Here is a 20,557-nt window from a genome sequence, read left to right on the forward strand (position 1 = left end):
AGGTAGTGAGCAGGAGTGTGCAGTAGTGAGCAGGAGTGAGCAGGAGTGTACAGGAGTGTGCAGGAGTGTGCAAAGATTGAGCTGCAGTGTATAGGAGTGTACAGGAGTGAGTTTGCAGGAGTGTGCAAGGAGTGTGCAGGAGTGATCAAGAGTATGCATGAGTGAGCAGAATTGTGCAGGAGTAAGGAGTGAGCAGAAGTGAGTAGGAGTATGCAGGAGTGAGCAGGAGTGTGCAGAAGTGAGCATGAGTGTGCAGGAGTGAGCAGGAGTGAGTTTGCAGGAGTGAGCAGGAGTGTGCAGGAGTGAGGAGAAGTGAATTGTGACCAGGAGTGTGCAGAAGTGAGCATGAGTGTGCAGGAGTGAGCAGGAGTGTGTTTGCAGGAGTGAGCAGGAGTGTGCAGGAGTGTGCAGGAGTGAGCAGAAGTGAGTAGGAGTATGCAGGAGTGTGCAGGAGTGAGCAGGAGTGTGCATGAGTGAGCAGGAGTGAGGGGGAGTAAGGGGGAGTGTGCGGGCGTGCGCGAGGGTGTGCAGGAGTAAGCAGGAGTGTGCAGGAGTGTGTTTGCAGGAGTGAGCAGGAATCCAGTGCTCAGAGTGAGCTGCAGAGGAAAGCCTGGGCAGTAATTTATAATGTGCAGGGCAGATATAGACAGGCCGACTGGATTTATGATACATAACGTCATCATGACAAATCATGCCAGAGTCAGATCGAAGCAGAGGCCTGCAGAGACAAACTGTTCTCATGAGCTGCATGTTAGGCACATTTTATGTTTGTTAAATATACGTTTGTTAGACCTTCATATTCTGACTTTGAGTCTCTTGTATGATTCAAACTCTCGACTGTATAAAAATAGTGCATGCAGTCACCATGATGTCACCCGTTGGTTTGTGGACTCTGCTTTTGAAGCCTTTAGTTTGGCATTTTGGTCATCACCATATTGGGTTTTTTTGCAACCAGGGCATGTGCAGAACGGAGTAGTTAGCTTGGTTAGTGATTGACAATTCTTCTCTAAATGTCTTTTAGTGCAACTGAACAGTGAACAAGACGTTTATAATCGACCAAAATGTTCCAGTTAACTCTGATAAACATGCAGTGAAAGGGTCAAAGGTCACATGGTAGCCCCACCCTGAATCCTCCCGTTTTATCATCTGTTTGACTCTAATTGGACCATAATTTACTAAATAAACATCACGCTGTACTGAAGAAGACTTGAAACCAACAACTGAGACCATGAACTCAATATGAGAATGTTTACTGAGCTCAGAAATCAAGTCATAAGTAGAGTCATTTATTTATTGACTTACATACAGAGTTCTTTTTGCAGCCAGTGGAGTCGCCCCCTGCTGAACATTAGAAAGAATGCAGGTTAAAGCACTCCAAAAAACTCTAGTGCCTAAATCTACCAAAATGCAACTTTTCATAAGAGGCTCTCTGTCTTGTAAAAGCCCACAGCTGTCAAACTCAAAGTTAATGTGAAAATAAATTACCTCAGTCCACACTGCGACAGATATAAGCTGGTTTTGTGACCTCCGTTTGCTGGTTTGTCTGTTTGTGAACAGGATTACAGAAAAACTCCTGGCCTGATCTACATGTTACTTGTGGAGGGAATCATCGGTCTCTAGTGGGCGCTAGCATGGAGTTCAGTGGTTTCTGTTCCAGTAATAACAGCAGTCGGTCAAATTAATAACACAGAGCGTATTAGAGATGATCTTTCTAGTGAAGTCAGTGGAAAAGACGTGACGGGGACTCGGACATTTATTCTGATGAGCTCACATCTGAGTGGGCTGCTGTCATTACACCATCACACAGCAGGACAGACAGGCTCAGACTGAAACAGCTGAATAAATCTTGTTTTTAGGTTCATTATTGCTCACTGAGTGAGAGAGACAGAGCATCAGCACTCAGAGGAAACTTCATTCATTCATATTTCACACGTAGGACCAGAACAACATCAATGTCTTTATTTTACATCTGTCAAAATGTATCTCTCAGCAACTTCACTGATATCAAAGCAGGTGCAACTTGTTAAATTTATATAGTTTTGCATATTATAACACAGTGTCCTCCTGTACTGAAATAACAGCGGTGTTCCACAGGGATCAACACTTGGACCACTTTTGCTCTGTGCTGTCTTTTAAGTTATAGCTATAGTAGCTATTTACTTTTTTGTTTTTTTACATAATGGCTGAAAGGTTATCTGCTGAACTTAGCTTTTTTTTTTTTTAAATTAAACTAATTTAACTGTTTTGAATTTAATTTAAATGTGTATTTAAATGTGTGAGTGATTATTCTTTTATCTTTTTATTTTCACTTGACTTACAGGGTGCTTATTCACTTTTTATTACATTTGGTATTTCTTTTATCACTTTTGCACTTTTTGAATAATAAATATGTTTTTTATATTACCCAGTAAATCACATTGAACTGCCCTGTTTCATGTCGTCTACGCCGACGACACACAACTCTCTCTTCCTGAAACATCTTGTGAAACCAGATAATTTATTGTTAGAAGTCTATTACTGGAATACTAATAACATCTACCGAAATCACAGCAAAAAGTAAATTAGATTCACATCCACCGTTCTGAGGTGGAAGCTGAATAAAGTGAGTTATGTACTTACGCTCAACCAACTCTTTTCTGCTTCCACTTTCACTGCAATGATGTATTGTAATCTGGGTGAAACTTTATTCAATTAATTTGGATACTTTGCTTTAGATGTTACCAAATATTGCGACATTCAGACAAATATTTCACATTTTCTGAGTAATTTATCTGACCTTTTCTTGAATAAATACATAATGTATCTGTCAAACTGTTTAGAAATAAAAATGACAAGAAATGCAAAGAGACAAAACCCCCAGAATAAATAAATTTAAAATGCAAATTAAACAATTAATACAAAAATAAATAAAAACTTTAATGTGGGAATTAAATGTGAAAGATAAATAACTACAGAAATGTAGGTAAATAAATAATGACAAATATTTAAAGCTGAAATATAGAAATGTAGAAGTTTAGGGAAATAAAAAAAATGGAAAAATGCAATGGGAAAATAATACACATTTAAAACTGAATAAATACATTTAATTTTTTAAAATTAATAATGTAAAAAATGTTTTTTAAAGAAACAAAAAAATGAGCTAAAATTAAACAGTCATAGTTAACAAATATGGGAATTCATATAAAAGTAAAGACAATTAAAATAGATATATGAAAAATTATTAGATGAAAAAAAAATATTTCAAATATGAATCAGAATAAATAAAAACATTTAAAAATAAATTAAAAAAAAGCTAAAATTCAATAGTCATAGTTAAGAAATATGGGAATTAATACAAAAGTAAATAAAGAATGACGAAAATAAAAAATGTTAACTTTGGGGAAAATACATAGGAAATATTAAAAAAGTAAAACAAATTATTAAATTATTTTAAGTATTAATAATAATTAAATACATTTTAAAATAAAAAAGCCAAAATTAAACAGTCATAGTTAATAAATATGGGAATAAATATTAAATTAAATAAAGAATGAAGAAAATAAAAAATATAACTCTGGGGAAATACATAGGAAATATTAAAAAAGTAAAATAAATTATTTTAAATACTAATAGAAAATGAAGAAATACATGCAGGACCTTTACTTGTATTTTAGAGTGATTGTGGTATTTTAGCCTTATTTATATCTCTTATTAGTTCAATAACTTATTGCTATATTTGGCATCTGTCCTCTTTGTAACACAGTATGCTACACAGATGGTACAGCAGTGCAAACAAAGTTGAGGACTGAAGCTGAAACCATCAGAAAGTGGAAACACATAAAGATTGTTTCCAGCGACTTGCACAGACAGGAAGCAACATAAATGTTATGACTGAGTAAATATATCTCCAGCCAAAAGTTTGTTGGCATTTTTTACCCTGGTTGTGTATTCTGCTGGTCTGAAGCTTCCTGTACACTGCAAAAAAAAACCCCTACTTGTATTTTTTTGGCCTAAAACAGTGATTTAAATTGGTAAAACTTGGAAATATAAATGATTGACATTTAGGGCAATAATGTAAGTTAGCACAACAAAGTAAGCCAGTTGTCTGCTCAAAAACGTTTGTGAGTTGTTGTTACTTATATCTTTAAGTTGGGGTTCACAACAAGGGACAATAGTTCTGATAACTCTTATGTGTTTGTTGTGAAATGCTGGAAAGTGGTGAAATTCGGTCATTAGCGAAAGCTAGCGGCTAACTGACGCTAGCGGCTAACAGACGCTAGCGGCGCTGCTTGTTACAGCTACAAGAGTAGCCATTAGCATATCAATGCTAACTCAAAATTGTGGTTGCAACATTAACTGACATTTCATAACGGCGTTACAATCGTGTTGAGTTGACAAAAATCTGAATTCAGAGTTGAGCAAACTCAAAAACAAAACTTTAAAAAAAAAATTTAGTTTAACTGTCCAACTTGAAATTTTATTGAAGTTTGTTGCCTTGAAATTTTGAGTTCACCCAACTCTTCTTTTTTTGCAGTGTAGGGACTCTCTGTGCCCTATCAGGTGTGCAGAGTGAGCCACTTCAACATAAACACTTCCAGCCCACAGCCGGGCATTTTATTCCTTCCTCGCCAGCCAAGAACTCAGTATAGTCTGACCAAACATGCAGTGAAGCAACAGTTTGAAAATCCACCCACTGGTTTCCTTCAGCGCGCTCAGCCTGGAGGAGTGTTGTGTTTGGGAGCTGTCAGGATGTTTTATAGGCGCCGCGCCGCCACACAGCTGATACTGGTTACAGTCAAAACCACGACAGGATGTCCAGAATATGACATCAGGGAACATTTGAGCTCTGAGGAGAGAAATTCTGCAGGTAGAAAGGAAGACAAAAATACTGCAGAAAGCATCATTTAAAGATAAATTATTTATTTGTGTGTGTCTTGTAGAAACTCACTGTTAAGAAGCAAACAACAGAATAGAAATAAACAGATATAAAGCAGCTGTATGGTTGTTCAGACTAATTTTAAACTCACAGCACATTAGAGATGCAAATATTATCGATTGAAACTAAATATATATATATTCCGCATAAATTAAATAAATTTGTGAGTTTTTTCTCATAGAATTGTGAGTTTTTTCTTATAAATTTGTGTTTTTTTCCGCATAAATCTGTTATTGCTCTTAAATTTGTGAGTTTTTTCTCATGAATTTGTTTTTTCCGCATAAATCTGTTTTTTGCTCATAAAATTGAGTTTTTCTCATCAATGTGTTTTTTTTCCTCATAAATTTGTGAGTTTTTCGCTCATAAATTTGTTTTTTTCTCATAAATGAGTATTTTTTCCCACATAAATCTGTTTTTGCTCATACATTTGTGAGTTTTTTCTTATAAATTTGTATTTTTTCTGCATAAATCTGTTTTTTGCTCATAAATTTGTGAGTTTTTTATCATAAATTTGTTTTTTCTTCATAAATTTGAGCTTTTCGCTCATAAATTTGTGAGACTTTTCTCATAGAATTGTGAGTTTTTTCTCATAGAATTTTGAGTTTTTTCTCATAAATTAGTTTTTTTCTGCATAAATCTGTTTTCCGCTCATAAATTAGTTTGTTTTTTCTCATAAATTTGTTTTTTTCCTAATAAATAAATGAATTTGTGAGGTTTTTTTTTTCGCTGTACCAGCAGTCATCTAGACAGTTTCTGGAGAATGTGATGAAATTCCTCCGTTTCATATTATTAATCCATTTATGTTTCAATTCAATTCAATTATGTCCTTTTTTAATTAGGACTTCTTTATTGCAAATTTAAAGAATAACTGAATTTAACCCTCTGCTGTAAGGGACAGACGCTTCTGAACGATGAAGGAAACTTTGACCCCAACAATCCCAGTGATCCCAACGATCCCAGTGATCCCAGTGATCCCAGTGATCCCAACGATCCCAATGATCCCAGTGATCCCACGCTGTTTCCAGACTCTCCTGTTATTGTTTGGACCTGTAGCGACGAGGTGACATGTGGTGCGTTTGAGGAAGTGTTTATGATCGAGCTTCCCATCACAAACACTGGCCTCTGATTGGACCTGCTGCCCACTGCTGTTGTCTCCCAATAAAACCACAAACCACCAATCAGGCCCCTCCGCCCACCAGGGAGTAAACACAGCAGCACATGACGGCAGCAGACAGAACCAGTTCTCTCTCTGTTTACAGAACACATGTGGACAGAAATAAACGACAGAACAAACCGGAGCTGCAGACAAATCAGCCACTTAAAAGTCACGATCAACAATCTCCTGACTTATCTTCCTTCTCTGCTGGGATAAATACATTTAAAACACAAATTAACGTGAAAATGAATGTAAGAATAAACAACTACACTTGAAAATAAATAAATTAAGGAGAAAAATAAATATGGGAATTAATAAATGATGTATCTGTTGATCTTTCTGTTTGGAGATAAATAGGACAAGAAATGCAAAGAGAAAATGAATGAATTAATTAAATAAATAAATACATGCATACATAATAAAAAAGCAGAATAAATACATTCAAAATACAAATTAAATAATTAATACAAAAATACATAAATAAATAATGTGGGGATTAAATGGGAAATTAAATAACCAAAGAATTTTAGGTAAATAAATTATGAAAATGCATATTAAAAACTGAAATAAGGAAATGTAGAAGTTTGGGGAAATAAAAAAGAGGAAATTTTCCCATTGCATTTCCCCTTTTTTATTTCCCCAAACTTCTACATTTCCTATAATACACATTTGAAACTGAATAAATACATTTACATTATTTTTTTAGATAAATAATGTAAAAAAAAAACATTTAAAGGACTTAAAAGATAAGCTTAAATGCAAAAGTCAGTCAATAAAAATGGGAATTAATATAAAAGTAAATCAAAAATAAAGAAAATCAAAACAGAACAAAAGTTTTAAATTATAACTTTGGGGATATAAATGGTAAATAAATACAAAATTTAAACAAATTAATGACTATCTTGAATAAGATATAATAAATACATGCAAGACTTTTACTTGTATAGGAGTATTTTCTAAAGTACTTTTGTGGTAAACAGGTTTATTTTTGATGGCAACAAAGACGTTTAAATCTATAAGATTAGTCAGTGAGAGCACGCTGCCCCCTGCTGGTGAGTCCTGGTATTACACCCAGCTGACATAAAAAAAAAAACTTCACAACATCCTTTACATGTTTTATAAGTGAGTTAATTTGAATAAATACAATTTACTTAACTTCACAAGACGCAGAAGAAAGTGAGGTTTTACTAAAAGCATTTATTGAACATGATAAAATAAACAGGACAGCAGAACAGACGGATGAGGTTTAGCACCGCGGTGGTTTCACATTTCACTCAGCAGATCTGACATTTTCTGAAGAAGTTACACAGTCACTGTTGGCACCAAACACCAGGTAGAAAAACAGCAGAAACAAGCACAGAAAACCTCTTTATAACACTTCAACTTTTACAGTTTGTTATCGACCAGAGATATAAATGTGCACTATCTTTATTTCTGTTTGATAGAACTGCTGAATGAAGCATTTTATACTTTCATCACAAAATAAGAGAGCCGATCAGCAGGATGAAATGTTTCAATAAGCACCTGTTTATCATCTGTGACGACACTTTACACGTTATTTTTGGTCTCAAATATTTTTCACATTGTGTAACAATCATCATCTGAGAAAATAACACATAAAACATTTCCAATTCATATCTGATGGATTTTTCCACAACAATATGTCACTTTTACATTTATTTGGACTTTATGAGTGATAAAAAACAAGGCAGTGGTCCCTTTGTCACATCATTTCCCCACATTTTAACTTTAGTATCTGCAGTAAAAATGTTTGTTTCCATGATTGAATATTCAAGCTTAAAGCTGAAGAAGCATTCAGTGTTACAGACATTAAAACAATCAAAGAGCTCAGCTAACAACAGTTTATTTTTATTAATAACAATGAACCCTCTGAACCCCGGGACCCGCCGGCAGGTTTAAAAAGGCACAAAAAGTCTAAATTATTCCATTTATCACAGCTAGAAACTGAAACTATAGACAAACTTTCACATTTCTAACAGTCCTTGAACAATGAATATAAGATTCCATTAAAATCACTTAATTATACATGTCTGGTTTATATTAAGCAAAAAATAAAGCGTTTGCACCAACCAGATCCTGTTAAAAACATTAAATTCTGCTCCTCAATGAAAATCTGTTTACACAGAGCAGAGAGGAGAGGACAGGAGAGGCTGTTTACACAGAGCAGAGAGGAGAGGACAGGAGAGGCTGACGTGACAATACTTTAATATGTAGAATATGACGCCGTATTGGGGCAGTTGAAGAAAAAAAAAAGGAGCTGGGGGACGGGGGCAATATTCAGAGAAACTATAATATAAAAGTGTACTATAAACTTGTGCGTTTTTTTCTCATAAATTAGATTTTTTTCCCTCATAAATTTGTGTTTTTTTTCCTCATACATTTGTGAGGTCTTTTTTCTCATAAATTTGTTTATTTCTAACAATTTGTAATACGTTTTTTTCCTAATAAATTTGTGATTTTTTCTCATTAATTTATGCGTTTTTCCTCATAAATTTGTTTTTTTTCTCATAAATTTGTGTTATTTTCTCATAAATTAGTTTATTCCTCAAAAATTTTAGTTTTTTCTCATAGGTCAGTAAGTTTTTTTTCTCATACATTTTTGAGTTTTTTTTTCTCATAAATTTGTGATTTTTTTTAAATCATAAATTTGTATGTTTTTTCTTGTAAATGTGTGTTTTTTTTCTAAGAACATTGCCCCACCTCCCCAGCTTTACATTTTTTTCAAACCTACAGTGACCTTAATATGCCATCGTAGGACAATATGTGGAGCAAACTTTTATTTTTTACAACATTCAGGACACTTGTTCATATATAAACTATGTTTATTACAATTTGTATCACAGAATATGTATTTTTTTCTGATTTCTGTCATTCTAACTGTGTTATTCTGCACAAATACATGTTTGAGTTGTTCTGATTGTTCTGATTCCATAGAGCTGCAGGACTTATAGATTTATAGAGATTTTATATGTTGCAGTGAAACAAAAGGACACAGGGAGGAAAATGTAAAAAGATCTTGTTGGGGTTCAGAGGGTTAATTATAATGTGTTTAAAACTTCTCTAAAGACTAAACTTGTGTTAAAGGCAGATTACTTTTTCATCAACAAACCAAAACTACATTCAAAAGCCCGTCGTGAACTTTCGGTAAACCCAAACAAACATTTTTATTTCTACCAGAGAAAAAAAACCAAGAAGCTGCTTCTGTCTCTGACTGATAAAAGAAAGAAAGAAGCTGTTTGGACACTTGTTGATGTTTGGTTCAGAGCGAAAGACAAAGTTTGGCATTCATTGGTCATCGGGGCGGAGAGTGGAGAGGAAACAGTGTGCTTCATCATCATGAACATTTATAAACATTATGATGTTTACAAATGCTTCTTCTGATCCACAAACAAATACACCTCAACATGTCTGTATTCATTTAGTTTCTAGATTATAATTCATCTAATAATGTTTAATTTTGTTGGATTTACTTACAAATCTGTGAAATCACGTCCTTCAATTCAAAAATGCATGTTGCGTTTAGGTGCTGGGGGAAAATAGAGCGTCACTTTTTTTTATTAGAGATTCAAAATATTAAATTTTGTTTCAATGTGGGGGGAAAATGTAATATTTAATCCTGTGATCCATGCACACAGATTAAACAGTTAATTAATTAATTAATGAGTCGATCGACAGAACAACTAGAAAAGGTCAGAGAGAATCTCCTGCACAGCATCGCTCTGCTGCACCAAACTCCATTCAGAAAATGAACATTTTACCAGCAGTGTTCTTGTGTTCTTGCAGACAGACCTGGCAAAGCATCAATTCAGACTTTTTACACATCTGAATCATGCTGGAGTTATTCCTGCCTCGTTTTTGTTCCATTTTTTTTACATTAAATCACTGTCCTTTCCTTGTTGCACCCGATTCTGTCTGAATTATGCACCTAAAATACTCCAAGACAAGAGGAAATAATCTATTCTTTGCACCACACTGAACAAACTGCATCTCTGATGGTTAATTATCTGATTTATAAAACAATTGCAGTCAGCGTAGCTCTGATGAACAGAACTCCATTCAGAAAACAAGCATTTTAACAGCAGTTTGCTTGTGTTCTTGCAGACAGACCTGACAAAGCATAAAATTAGACTTTTTACACATCAGCATCATGTTGGAGTTATTTCTTGCTAAAACAGCTTATTTTGGGTTCATCGTGCATTAAAAACCATTAAAATTGGCCAAATAACGTGAAAGCATCCCTTAATTTATACCTTAAATGATCTACATTTTCAGTTAACTTTCTGTTATTTGTTTTGTGATTCAGCTTCTTAAAAACTGAATCCATAAAAAACTACCCAAAAAATGATATCCATAGATTTATAACTTTCATCGAACCAGACTCCATTCAGAAAACAGTCATTTTAACAGCAGTGTTCTTGTGTTCTGCATCATTTTTGTTCCATTTATTGACAACTAATCACTTTATTTTGGGTCGATACGGCTTATTTTTCCTTGTTGGACCCCTGATTCTGTCTGAATTATGGACCTAAAATATTCCAAGAAAAGAGGAGATAATCTATTCTTTGCTCATGAATTTGTGTTTTTTTTCCCTCATAATTTTGTTTTTTTTCTCATAAATTTGTTTTTTCATAGGTTTGAGAGTTTTTTTGCTAAAAAATTTGTGAGTTTTTCTAATAAACGTGTAAAAAAAATGTCAACCTATAATGACCCTAATAGGCCGTTGTAGTACAATGTGTGGAAAATCGGCCTCGGAAAATAGTTAATTGTGCATCATTTTAAAACATTTACGGATATTAAATCACTTTATTTAGGCTTCATACTGATGTTTGAATGTATTATATTGAATCTATTTAGGTTTCCGACTGCTGGTTGAACTAAACAAGACATTTAGAGACATGGTGGGAAATCAGAAGGTCTTCAGAAGATCAGCCTTTTCTTACTATTTTTGGACGTTTTCTAAAATAAAAACTGAACCGATTCAAAAGAGAAACCCACTGAAAGATGAATTTCTTATCTAATAATTGTTGATTGCAGCTCTAGGAATGTTTCCAGTCAGGTGGTATTTGTTTGATGATATTTGTCTGATCATGAAACACACACGGATCCCTCCTCCTCAGAGCAGTTCCTCTCCACTGGGAGTGTGTGTGGTGATTTAAAGCACTATATGGACCAGTGTGTATGTGTGTGTGTTTACCGCACACTCTGAGACATGTGCAGAGGAGTCAGCATCTCCTCGAAGATGGCTCCTTTCACGTTGGAGCCGCGCAGGTTCGCCTCCTGAAGGTCGCAGCCGGACAAGTCACAGTTCTGGGAAACACACACGACACCTGAATGCATCACGGAGTCAAACCAGTCAATGTACGTATGTGTGTGTATGTGTGTGTCTGTGTGCATCTTTCTGTGTGTGTGTGTTTGTGTGTCTGTGTGTGTCTCTATGTGCATGTGTGTGTGTGTGTGTGTGTGTGTGTGTGTGTGTGTGTGTTCTAACCTCCAGGTCTGTTCCTGCTAGTGTTGCTCCTCTCAGGTTACAGTTCTTCAGTTTGGCGTTTTTCAGCGTAGCGACCCTCAGGTTGATCCCCGTCATCTGACTGCCCTCCATGTCCACGCCCTTCAGGTTGGCTCCTACACACACACACACACCAAGGTTATAATAGTTTTGTATTTTTCATTAGTTTTAGTTTTAATTTCGTTGTGAATTTTTGTTTTCAAATTCAGTTAGTTTTAAAATTGAGTTTTCTAGTTTTAGTTTAGTTTTTATTTTTTGAAAATGCTTAGTTTTAGTTTAGTTTTTATTAGTTTTAGTGTTAGTTTTAGTTTTTTTGTAATGGGCTATATGTTGGGTGCCAGATTCAAAGAGGTCATAATATATATTTGCCTTTATTTCCTTTGGTTTATCCATCTCAGCCCCAATAAGGTTATTAACTCTTGCAGTTCTGGGTGTTTTGAATTTTGTTTCGAGTGTAGACATCCCATTCTCAGTAAACATATTCACCATGTGTTGCATGTTCAAATAGAAACACTGAATGATGAAGGACAAAAGTTGACAAAAACGAAAAACTAAGGACATTTTCACTATAATTTTAGTTAGTTTTGTAACCACACAATACAGTTTCAGTTAGTTACCGTTTTTAAAAAAACTCTAGTTTTTTTTTTTTTTTTTCAGTTAACGAAAATGTTTTTTCAATTCTAGTTTTCGTTAGTTTTCGTTAACTATAATAACCTTGACACACACACGTTTCATATAAACCTCACAGCTCAGGTGTGTGTGTGTGTGTGTGTGTGTGTGTGTGTTGTCTTCACCTTCCAGATTGGCTTTGATTCCTGCAGGATCTTCAAAGTTGCATCCTCTCAGTGAAGCTCCTTCTGCATTTGTGCACAACATCTTCACACCCTGCAGATTGGCTGCCTGTGACACACACACACACATACATTAAACAAGTGAACTGTGAACTAATCAAACGTGTCCCCATCATGTGAAGGATTATTGGTCAATTAAAGTTTTTGGTCCAAACCAGATAATTATCAGCTTAAAGCTTTAAATATTAATCCCAATTATAACCCTGAATATGTGACTCCAGACTAACTTTAGAATCATAAAATCACCACCAGATTGGTTGTGATTTGAGGTCACAGTGTCTGACTAATCCCCTGAACAATCTGACTTTTCAGTTGGATTCGGGTGAGAAATTGTGTTAAATCAACGGTTAAATTCTCTGCGTGGCTGCTGTCAAAACATCACATTAGTGAGTTTATATTTATATAACTGAAGTTCTTGCAGACAGACCTGACAAAGTTTGTTTGTGGATATTTGAAACAAAGCTTGATGAAGCCGTACAGTTATTGTGGGGACAGATCCTGGTCTTTTGGGTCTCTGACCTTCAGACCAGCCCAAACTTTAAGTCATGACCACAACTGGAGTGTTTTTACTAACTGAAATTAAATGAGCTGAACTCACATCCAGGCAGGCCAAAGACAGGTCGGCTCTCTCCAGGTTGGCCCCGCTCAGGTTGGCATGGGTCAGGTTGGCTCCTCTCAGGTTGGCCATCTTAAAGTTGATGTAGCGCAGATCCAGACGAGACAGATCCGCCCCGTTGAAGTTCAGACCCTGACAGCACAAACGTTTACAGCCGAGGGAACAACAACAAAAACAAACCACCAGCCGCTTTTACAGGTTTTCCATGTTTTTTTCTGCATTGAGAGCATTTAAAAAATATATATATATATTACACATATTAACCATAAAATGGAAGTTGTATAAAGTGACCAAAACTTGTGTTAAATGTTGATATTTGTGCGTGTGTGTGTGTACCTGACAGCGCAGCTCTGCTTTGGTGGTGGTGGCCAGCAGGTATCTGATGAACTCCTTACGGCTCAAAGGAGAGTGGTCATCAGGCGGCTGAGAGGCCTGAAACAGACGAAACACACGAGGAGTCAGACCCCTGAAACACACTTCACTCTGAATGTTTCCTCTACAAACTCTCACACACCTTGATGAGCGTCTCCAGCTGCTCAGCCAGCTGCTCGATGCCAAAAAAACGAGCTTCTTCCAGCACACCTGCAGCAAAGACCGGTCATTAGAAAGAGTTTAAACTGTGTGTGTGTGTGTGTGTATCTTTATATCTGTGTGTGTGTGTGTTTGTGTGAGTGTGTGTGTCAGCGTGTGTGTATCTGTGTATCCATCTGTGTGTCTGTGCATGTGTCTGTATGTGTGTCTGTATGTATGTGTATCAGTGTGTGTCTGTTAATGAGTGCGTGTGTGTGTGTCTCTCTCTGTCTGTCTGTCTCTTTGTGTGTGTGTGTGTGTGTGTGTGTGTGTGTGTATGTGTGTATTTATGTGTCTGCATGTGTGTGTGTTTGTTAATGAGTGAGTGTGTATGTCTGTGTAAATGGTAAATGGACTGCACTTATATTGCACTTTTATCCAAATCGCTTTACACTACAGACTACGCTCATTCACCCGTTCACACACACATTTAGCTGGTCGGTGTGTGAGTTAATTCACACACTGATGAACGCAGCATCAGGAGCCATTTGGGGTTCAGTATCTTGCTCGAGGATACTTTGAAATGTAGGCTGCCATGGTCAGGGATCGAACCACCAACCTTCCGATTAGTAGGTGACCACTCTACCAACTGAGCGTGTTTGTTTGTGTGTGTGTGTTAATGAGTGAGTGAGTGAGTGAGTGAGTGAGTGAGTGAGTGTGTGTCTGTCGCTGTGTGTCAGTGTGTCTGTGTTTGTGTCTGTGTGTGTGACTGTGTGTGTGTCTGTGTGTGTGTGTGACTGTGTGCGTGATTGTGTGTGTGTCTGTCGGTGTGTGACTGTGTCTGTGTGTGTGACTGTGTGTGTCTGTCGGTGTGTGACTGTGTGCGTGTTTGTACCTGTGTGTGTGACTGTGTGTGACTGTCGGTGTGTGACTGTGTCTGTGTGTGTGCGTGTGTGCTACCCAGGGGGTTGATGCCCTCGTTGATGATGAGCTGTCCGTGTCTCAGATAGTTCAGGATGGGTTCAAAGTAGTCTGGACTACGATCGATGAGGTACGCCCCCTGAGAGTCCTGCTTGTTCCCCCAAACATCTGGATTAGTACAAGATTGAAACATCTGGATTAATACAATATTGAAAAATCTGGATTTAAACAAGATAAAAAACATCTGGATTAATACAAGATAAAAACATCTGGATTAATACAAGATAAAAACATCTGGATTAATACAAGATAAAAAACAGAGACAACATGATATAAACAAAATGCAGAGAAACACAGAGATGAATGGGGATACACACACACACACACACACACGAAACAGTTCAAAGTTTCCTGTCATTAGATTTAGAAAACACACACAAAAATGAGCCGACATAAACAAAATGCAGAGAAATCCAGAGATGGATCATGTCTCGTCACCTTTCTCTCTGAACATGTGGGCCAGCATGCTCTCCGGCTCCTTACTGACCAGCGTGCTCCTGAAAAAACACACACACACACGCTTTTAAATTTTCATCCTCTATGATTTTTGTCATTATAACTGTGTTATTCTGCACAAAACACATTTTCTTCACCTGGTGGTGGTGAAGCAGCTTCCACCGACATTCAGCGTCAGCCAGTCAGTGTGAGTCTGATCCTTCTCCAGGTCTGTAAGCTCATCCTGAGGATCTACACACACACATATGTGGTGCACAATCAAGGAAACTCAAAGATTTGTGTATCAGAACTTTTTTTCTTCTTCTACTTCTCTCTCCCATTAATCATGTGACGACCCCTCAGATCTTTCTTTTTTTCTTTTTTTTTTTACAATGATCTGTCTAATAGTAACATAATAATGTGTCACACAGAATCAGATTTGTCAAAGTGCACATCATTACACAAATTTGATTTCCATAATTTTTAGTCATTAGATTTAGAAAACACACACAAAAATATAACATTTTGATAAAATTAATAAAGAAATACCATAATGTCACAAGCACACAGATTTTGCTGATGTCTATATTTAAATTTACGGAAGAAATGACATAAGTAGAAATAAATGAATACAAATAAATAAATAATTACATGCTAAAAAAATATTTTTTTCATTTATTTTATTATTTATTCAGGCATTTATTTATGTATTAATTCATTTATTCGTTCTTTTTTTTCTGACATATTCTCACTAGTTTCCATGGTGTTTTTAGCATTTTACCTTAAATTAGAAAGATTTTTTTTTTTTTTTTTACAGTGCTCTTTACCTTCAAATGAATCTCCCTCTGATATGTACAGCACATCATCATCTCTGCAGAAACAGAAACACACATTCACATATGATGCTCGCTCAGCGGTGGAAAGTAATATCACGTAAGATAACATAAGACTTTATTAATCTTAAAGAAAAGTCCTGTGTCAGGTCGCTCCAATAAAACAATCAAATAAGAATAACACAACGTCAGATCATCACATCAGTGAGTAACAAATATGAATATAAAGTCTCCTAGTAGTAACTGAAAATAATCACACATAAAAAGTGATATTGCACATGGTAGTGAACAGTGGTGGACTGTAACTAAGTACATTTACTCAAGTATTTTACTTAAGTACACTTTTGAGTTACATTTACATTATTTTATTATTATTATTACAGTATTTTTATGTAACTTTATACTTCTACTCCACTACATTTAGCTGACAGCTTTAGTTACTTTTCAGCTCAAGATTTAATAGTGAAAAGTGATTATTAATTAAACCACATGACAGTATACTGTCAAATCAGCCCTACTTTGAGAAAATGAAAATGTTGAAACATAAATGCATCAATAATAATAATCCAATAATATATTTAGAATACATAAAAAAATCTGAGTGAATCCATTCTGCATAACAAACGCTTTTACTTTTGATTCTTTTTGTATGTTTTTTTACTTTTGTACTTCTAATTCAGTAAACTTTACTGTAGTGGAGTTATTTCACAGTGTGGTATTAGCACTTTTACTTAAGAAAGGGTAGGGCTGGGCAATAATTCAATAGAATAATTTATCATCCGTCACTGGCATCACATCATGCTAAAAACAAACATCCAGGTGTCGTGACCCAACATTACAGTCTAATCTGTTAATAACAAGCACTAGGGCTGGACCATATGACTATATATATCACCTGAATAATATAAACATACTTGTTGTATATATTTTTCTATAATGTTTGTATCGCAGAAAATGACAAAAGAAAAAAAAATAGACTTTTATTATTACTTATAGACAATTTATTAACCCAATAACCAGAAAACAGCTTTATCATGATATGAAAGTACTTATATAGGGATAGAAGTTTTTGGCCATATCGCCCAGCCCTAAATAAGGTAAAAAAAAAAAGTAAATAAGTAAGAAAGTAAGTAAATTAACCTAAGGAGTAAATACTTGTAGTTTGCATAAGTAATTTCTTCTCTGCTACTTCATATTTGTACTCCACTAAATCTCAAAGGTAAATGTGATACTGATATTATTGTTATGATGATAATAATGATTTTAACCCTCCTGTCGTCCTTCCGGGTCAAATTGACCCAATCTGTTTTGACTATTCCTTCTTTCCTCCCTCCTCCTGCCTTCCTCTCTTCTTTCCTCCCTCCTCTATCCTCCGTCCTTCTTTCCTTCCCTCACCCCTCCTTTCTTTCTTTCCTTCCTTTCCTTTCCTCGCTCCTTCCCTTCTTTTCTTTCCTCCTTCCGCCATCTCCTTTCCTTTCTCTCTTCTTTCCTTCCTCCTGATTTCCTCTCCTTTCCTCCTTCCTTCCTTCTTTCATCCCTCCCGCTTCCATTCCTTCCTCTATCCTCCTTCCTTCTTCCCTTCCCTCGCCCCCCCTTTCCTTCCCTCCTTTCTTTCTTTCTTTCTTTCTTTCTTTCCTTCCTCCTTCCTTTCTGCCCTCTTTCCTTCCTGCCTCCCTCCTTTTCTCCCTCCTTCCTTCTTTATTTTTTCCTTCCTTTCTTCTCTTCCTCCCCTTTCTTTCCTCCATCCTCCTTCCTTTCTCTCTCCTTTCCATTCTTTCTCCTTTTCCTCCTCTCTTCTTTCCTTCCTCCATCCTTCTTTCTTTCCTTCCTTCTTTCCTCCATCCTTTTTTACTTCCCTTTGCGTCCTTCCCTCTTCTTCCTTCCTTTACCCGAGGACAACAGGAGGGTTAAGGTCTCACCTGATTAACGTGATATCGTCTATGAGGCCGCCGTTCCCGTTATAAACACTAGAGGCTCTTATTCCCAGTTTGGAGCTGGCCACAGACAGTAAATCCTCCAGAGAGCCGTACACGGCCACCACCTGTGTGATAACACCGACAACACACAGCAGATTACATTAAAAACGCCGTAGATTAATACAAATATCTGACATCAGCTTGAATTTAGCGCTGGCTAACGTTAAAGCTAACTAGCCATTTTTTGTAATGCTAACCAACACACCCATTTCCCGGTTTTATCCCACAGTTTACCTTTCCATTAGTGGACGTTCCGTTGACAAACAGCGTGACTCTTCTCATGATCAAATAAAATCAGATAAAGTGTCCACAGCTCGGAGTTTTATCCATTAAAACACATTCTGTTAGCAACAAGCTCTTTCCTGCTTCTTCTCAGCTCAAACGCCCAATGAAGTGGAAATAGCCAATCAGATGCTTAGAGCAAAAAGCAACAGCCAATCAGTGAAGAGAGTGGGCGGGACCAACACATCTGCAAAAGTTCACCAAATAATTTAGTATTTAAAAAAGAAAACAACAATTATGCAATTATTAAAAAAAAAAAAAAATTGCAAATAAATATACATGATCATTTGAAAAAAAATATGCTTTTGTAAATAAATTATTAATTTTATTTCAGCCGAGAAGGACACATTTATCAATATTAATATTAAGATTACCTTTATTAGTCCCACAACGGGGAAATTTTAAGTGTTACAGCAGCAAAGTGGATAGAAAAAAACAATCAATAGTAGACAGCAGTATGAATTAGAAATATAAGCAAACAACCAGTAAAAAATATAATAAAGTATTAACAATTTACAATGTAAACAAGTAGAAAAGAAACAAAAATAAAATATACTGTACATTATATATATATATATATATATATATATATATATAACTTTTCATGAGTGTTTTCCTTCTCTGCTACTTTAAACTTCTACTCCACATTTCAAAGCGAAAATAGATTATGTATTATCCTTGGGGGAAATTCACTAGCTAGTAGCTACCCATCAGTATCTAAAGTAATTAAAAAAGAGCTCCACCTTTACCAGCTGCAACATCACTAATAGTTAAGTGTGCAATCCTGCATAATGTTACTTTTGGCACCTTTAAGTATATTTTGCTGACTTTAACTTAGCTAAACATGCAGAAATCACTAACTTTTGTCTTCGAACAGGGTATTTATTTGGTATTGCTACCATAACTTTAGTTAAATATTTGGATGTTTCTTTTTTTAACATAAATGGTCTGCTTATATTTTTTAGCAACATTACTCACAGAGTAGCACAAATTTCAGGAAATATTTACATTTTAAATTATTCATAAATTCTTACAGTCAGATGAGATAGCTTTGTGATACTTTTTGACTTTTAAACTCCACAGTTGAGAAGTTACAATATCAACTACACATACTGATATTTAAAAAAAATTCAGAGGTGCAGAACCTGGTCTGACTTAACTAAACAATCTATACATATTAGCTTTATTTGAGAAATAATGTTTTTTTGCTTTGACGGGCTTTTAAGATTTTATTGCCAAGTGATAAAAACACAAAAGTTGTTTTACAAAGAGCTTTATTAAACAAATGATTCACCAAGACATGAAAGAAGAGCTCCTTTTAAAACAGACACATAATGACCGCAAGGAAATGTGCAACTAAAGTCCCAGAGCTTCATCATCATTTGGCAAAAAGCAGATTCATTCGATTCAAAAAAATTCAGTCCTATGATGACCAGGAACAACTTTATTGCTTTAAACCCCAACAATCAGAAATTTATTCAATATTTATCTTTATTTTCAACAGCAAGAAGAGCTTCAAACTTATAATAAACCTTTATTTTTTTTACTGAACACCTCTGTGCCAACAATAGAAGTGCAAAAAAAAGCAGCAGCTCTAAAAAAAAAAAAAAAAAAAAACTGCTGGAGGTCAAAACATTTAGAGCACAAACCAACGATTAACCCTCCTGGTATGATACGGGTCAAAGTGACACATTTCAAGATTAAAAATCGAAATTAGCAACAAACAAAAAAACCCTGCATGATTATATTACATAGATGGAGAGGGAGGAGGGATAATTACTATATCTACTTATCCATCGAAAGAATCGAAAAAATGGACACGATAGTTTTTTTCTGGACTCAATATATTATTGTTTACTAACATGTGTGACTTATTGTGCTTTTTTGTGTTTGAAGTAAAGCTGCAAATATTTGACAGGCAGCACGAATTGCCAAAAAAAACCCCTATATTTCCCAAGCAGCCATTCCAGCTGTTTATTATTATTATTATTTTATTTTAATAATAAAACAATATAATACATAATGTTTATCTTATCGCAATGTTTTTTTAACAGAGCCTGAAAGTCTATTTTATTTGTTTTGGTTGTAGTTTATTTGTTTCATTATCTAGGATATTTTAATATTTATTTTCCACATTTCAATTCCAATTTTTAATATTCTCGAGATTTAATAATTCATTGCTGTGTAAAAGGATGAACTTATTATGTGTAATATCGTTATAAAACTAAAACGACGTAGATACAATGATACTATTGTTTATCATGATAGTTTCTGTGAAAATATATCGTCCTAAAAATGTGTTATGGTGACATAAAAGCCATTGTACTTTATACGTGGGTCTTTCCAACGTGCATTTTTAAGAAAAACAAGTGAATTATCCTCATTGAACCTGATCTGTAAGAGGTATACAACACTACTGGACTAAATATTGATTTAAATGGTCAGTAATGGAGATAATAATGAAATATAAACAAT

The 20,557-nt window shown here is 35.3% G+C and overlaps 1 protein-coding gene across 1 annotated transcript; it reads right to left on the reverse strand.

Moving 5' to 3' along the window:
- Positions 1-11,026: 11,026 nt before the first annotated feature.
- Positions 11,027-18,176, reverse strand: kctd9b (potassium channel tetramerization domain containing 9b). Its single transcript, XM_059357910.1, has 12 exons — positions 18,035-18,176; positions 17,744-17,865; positions 15,819-15,862; positions 15,150-15,243; positions 14,995-15,053; positions 14,536-14,664; positions 13,580-13,647; positions 13,402-13,497; positions 13,048-13,197; positions 12,393-12,498; positions 11,581-11,714; positions 11,027-11,399 (listed from the first exon to the last, which is right to left on the reverse strand). Exons 1-12 carry the CDS (start codon positions 18,080-18,082, stop codon positions 11,283-11,285), a joined length of 1,167 nt encoding a protein of 388 aa, XP_059213893.1. The 5' UTR covers positions 18,083-18,176; the 3' UTR covers positions 11,027-11,282.
- Positions 18,177-20,557: the final 2,381 nt, after the last annotated feature.

This window comes from Centropristis striata, chromosome 19, assembly GCF_030273125.1.
Source record: "Centropristis striata isolate RG_2023a ecotype Rhode Island chromosome 19, C.striata_1.0, whole genome shotgun sequence".
Classification (NCBI taxonomy): Eukaryota; Metazoa; Chordata; class Actinopteri; order Perciformes; family Serranidae; genus Centropristis; species Centropristis striata.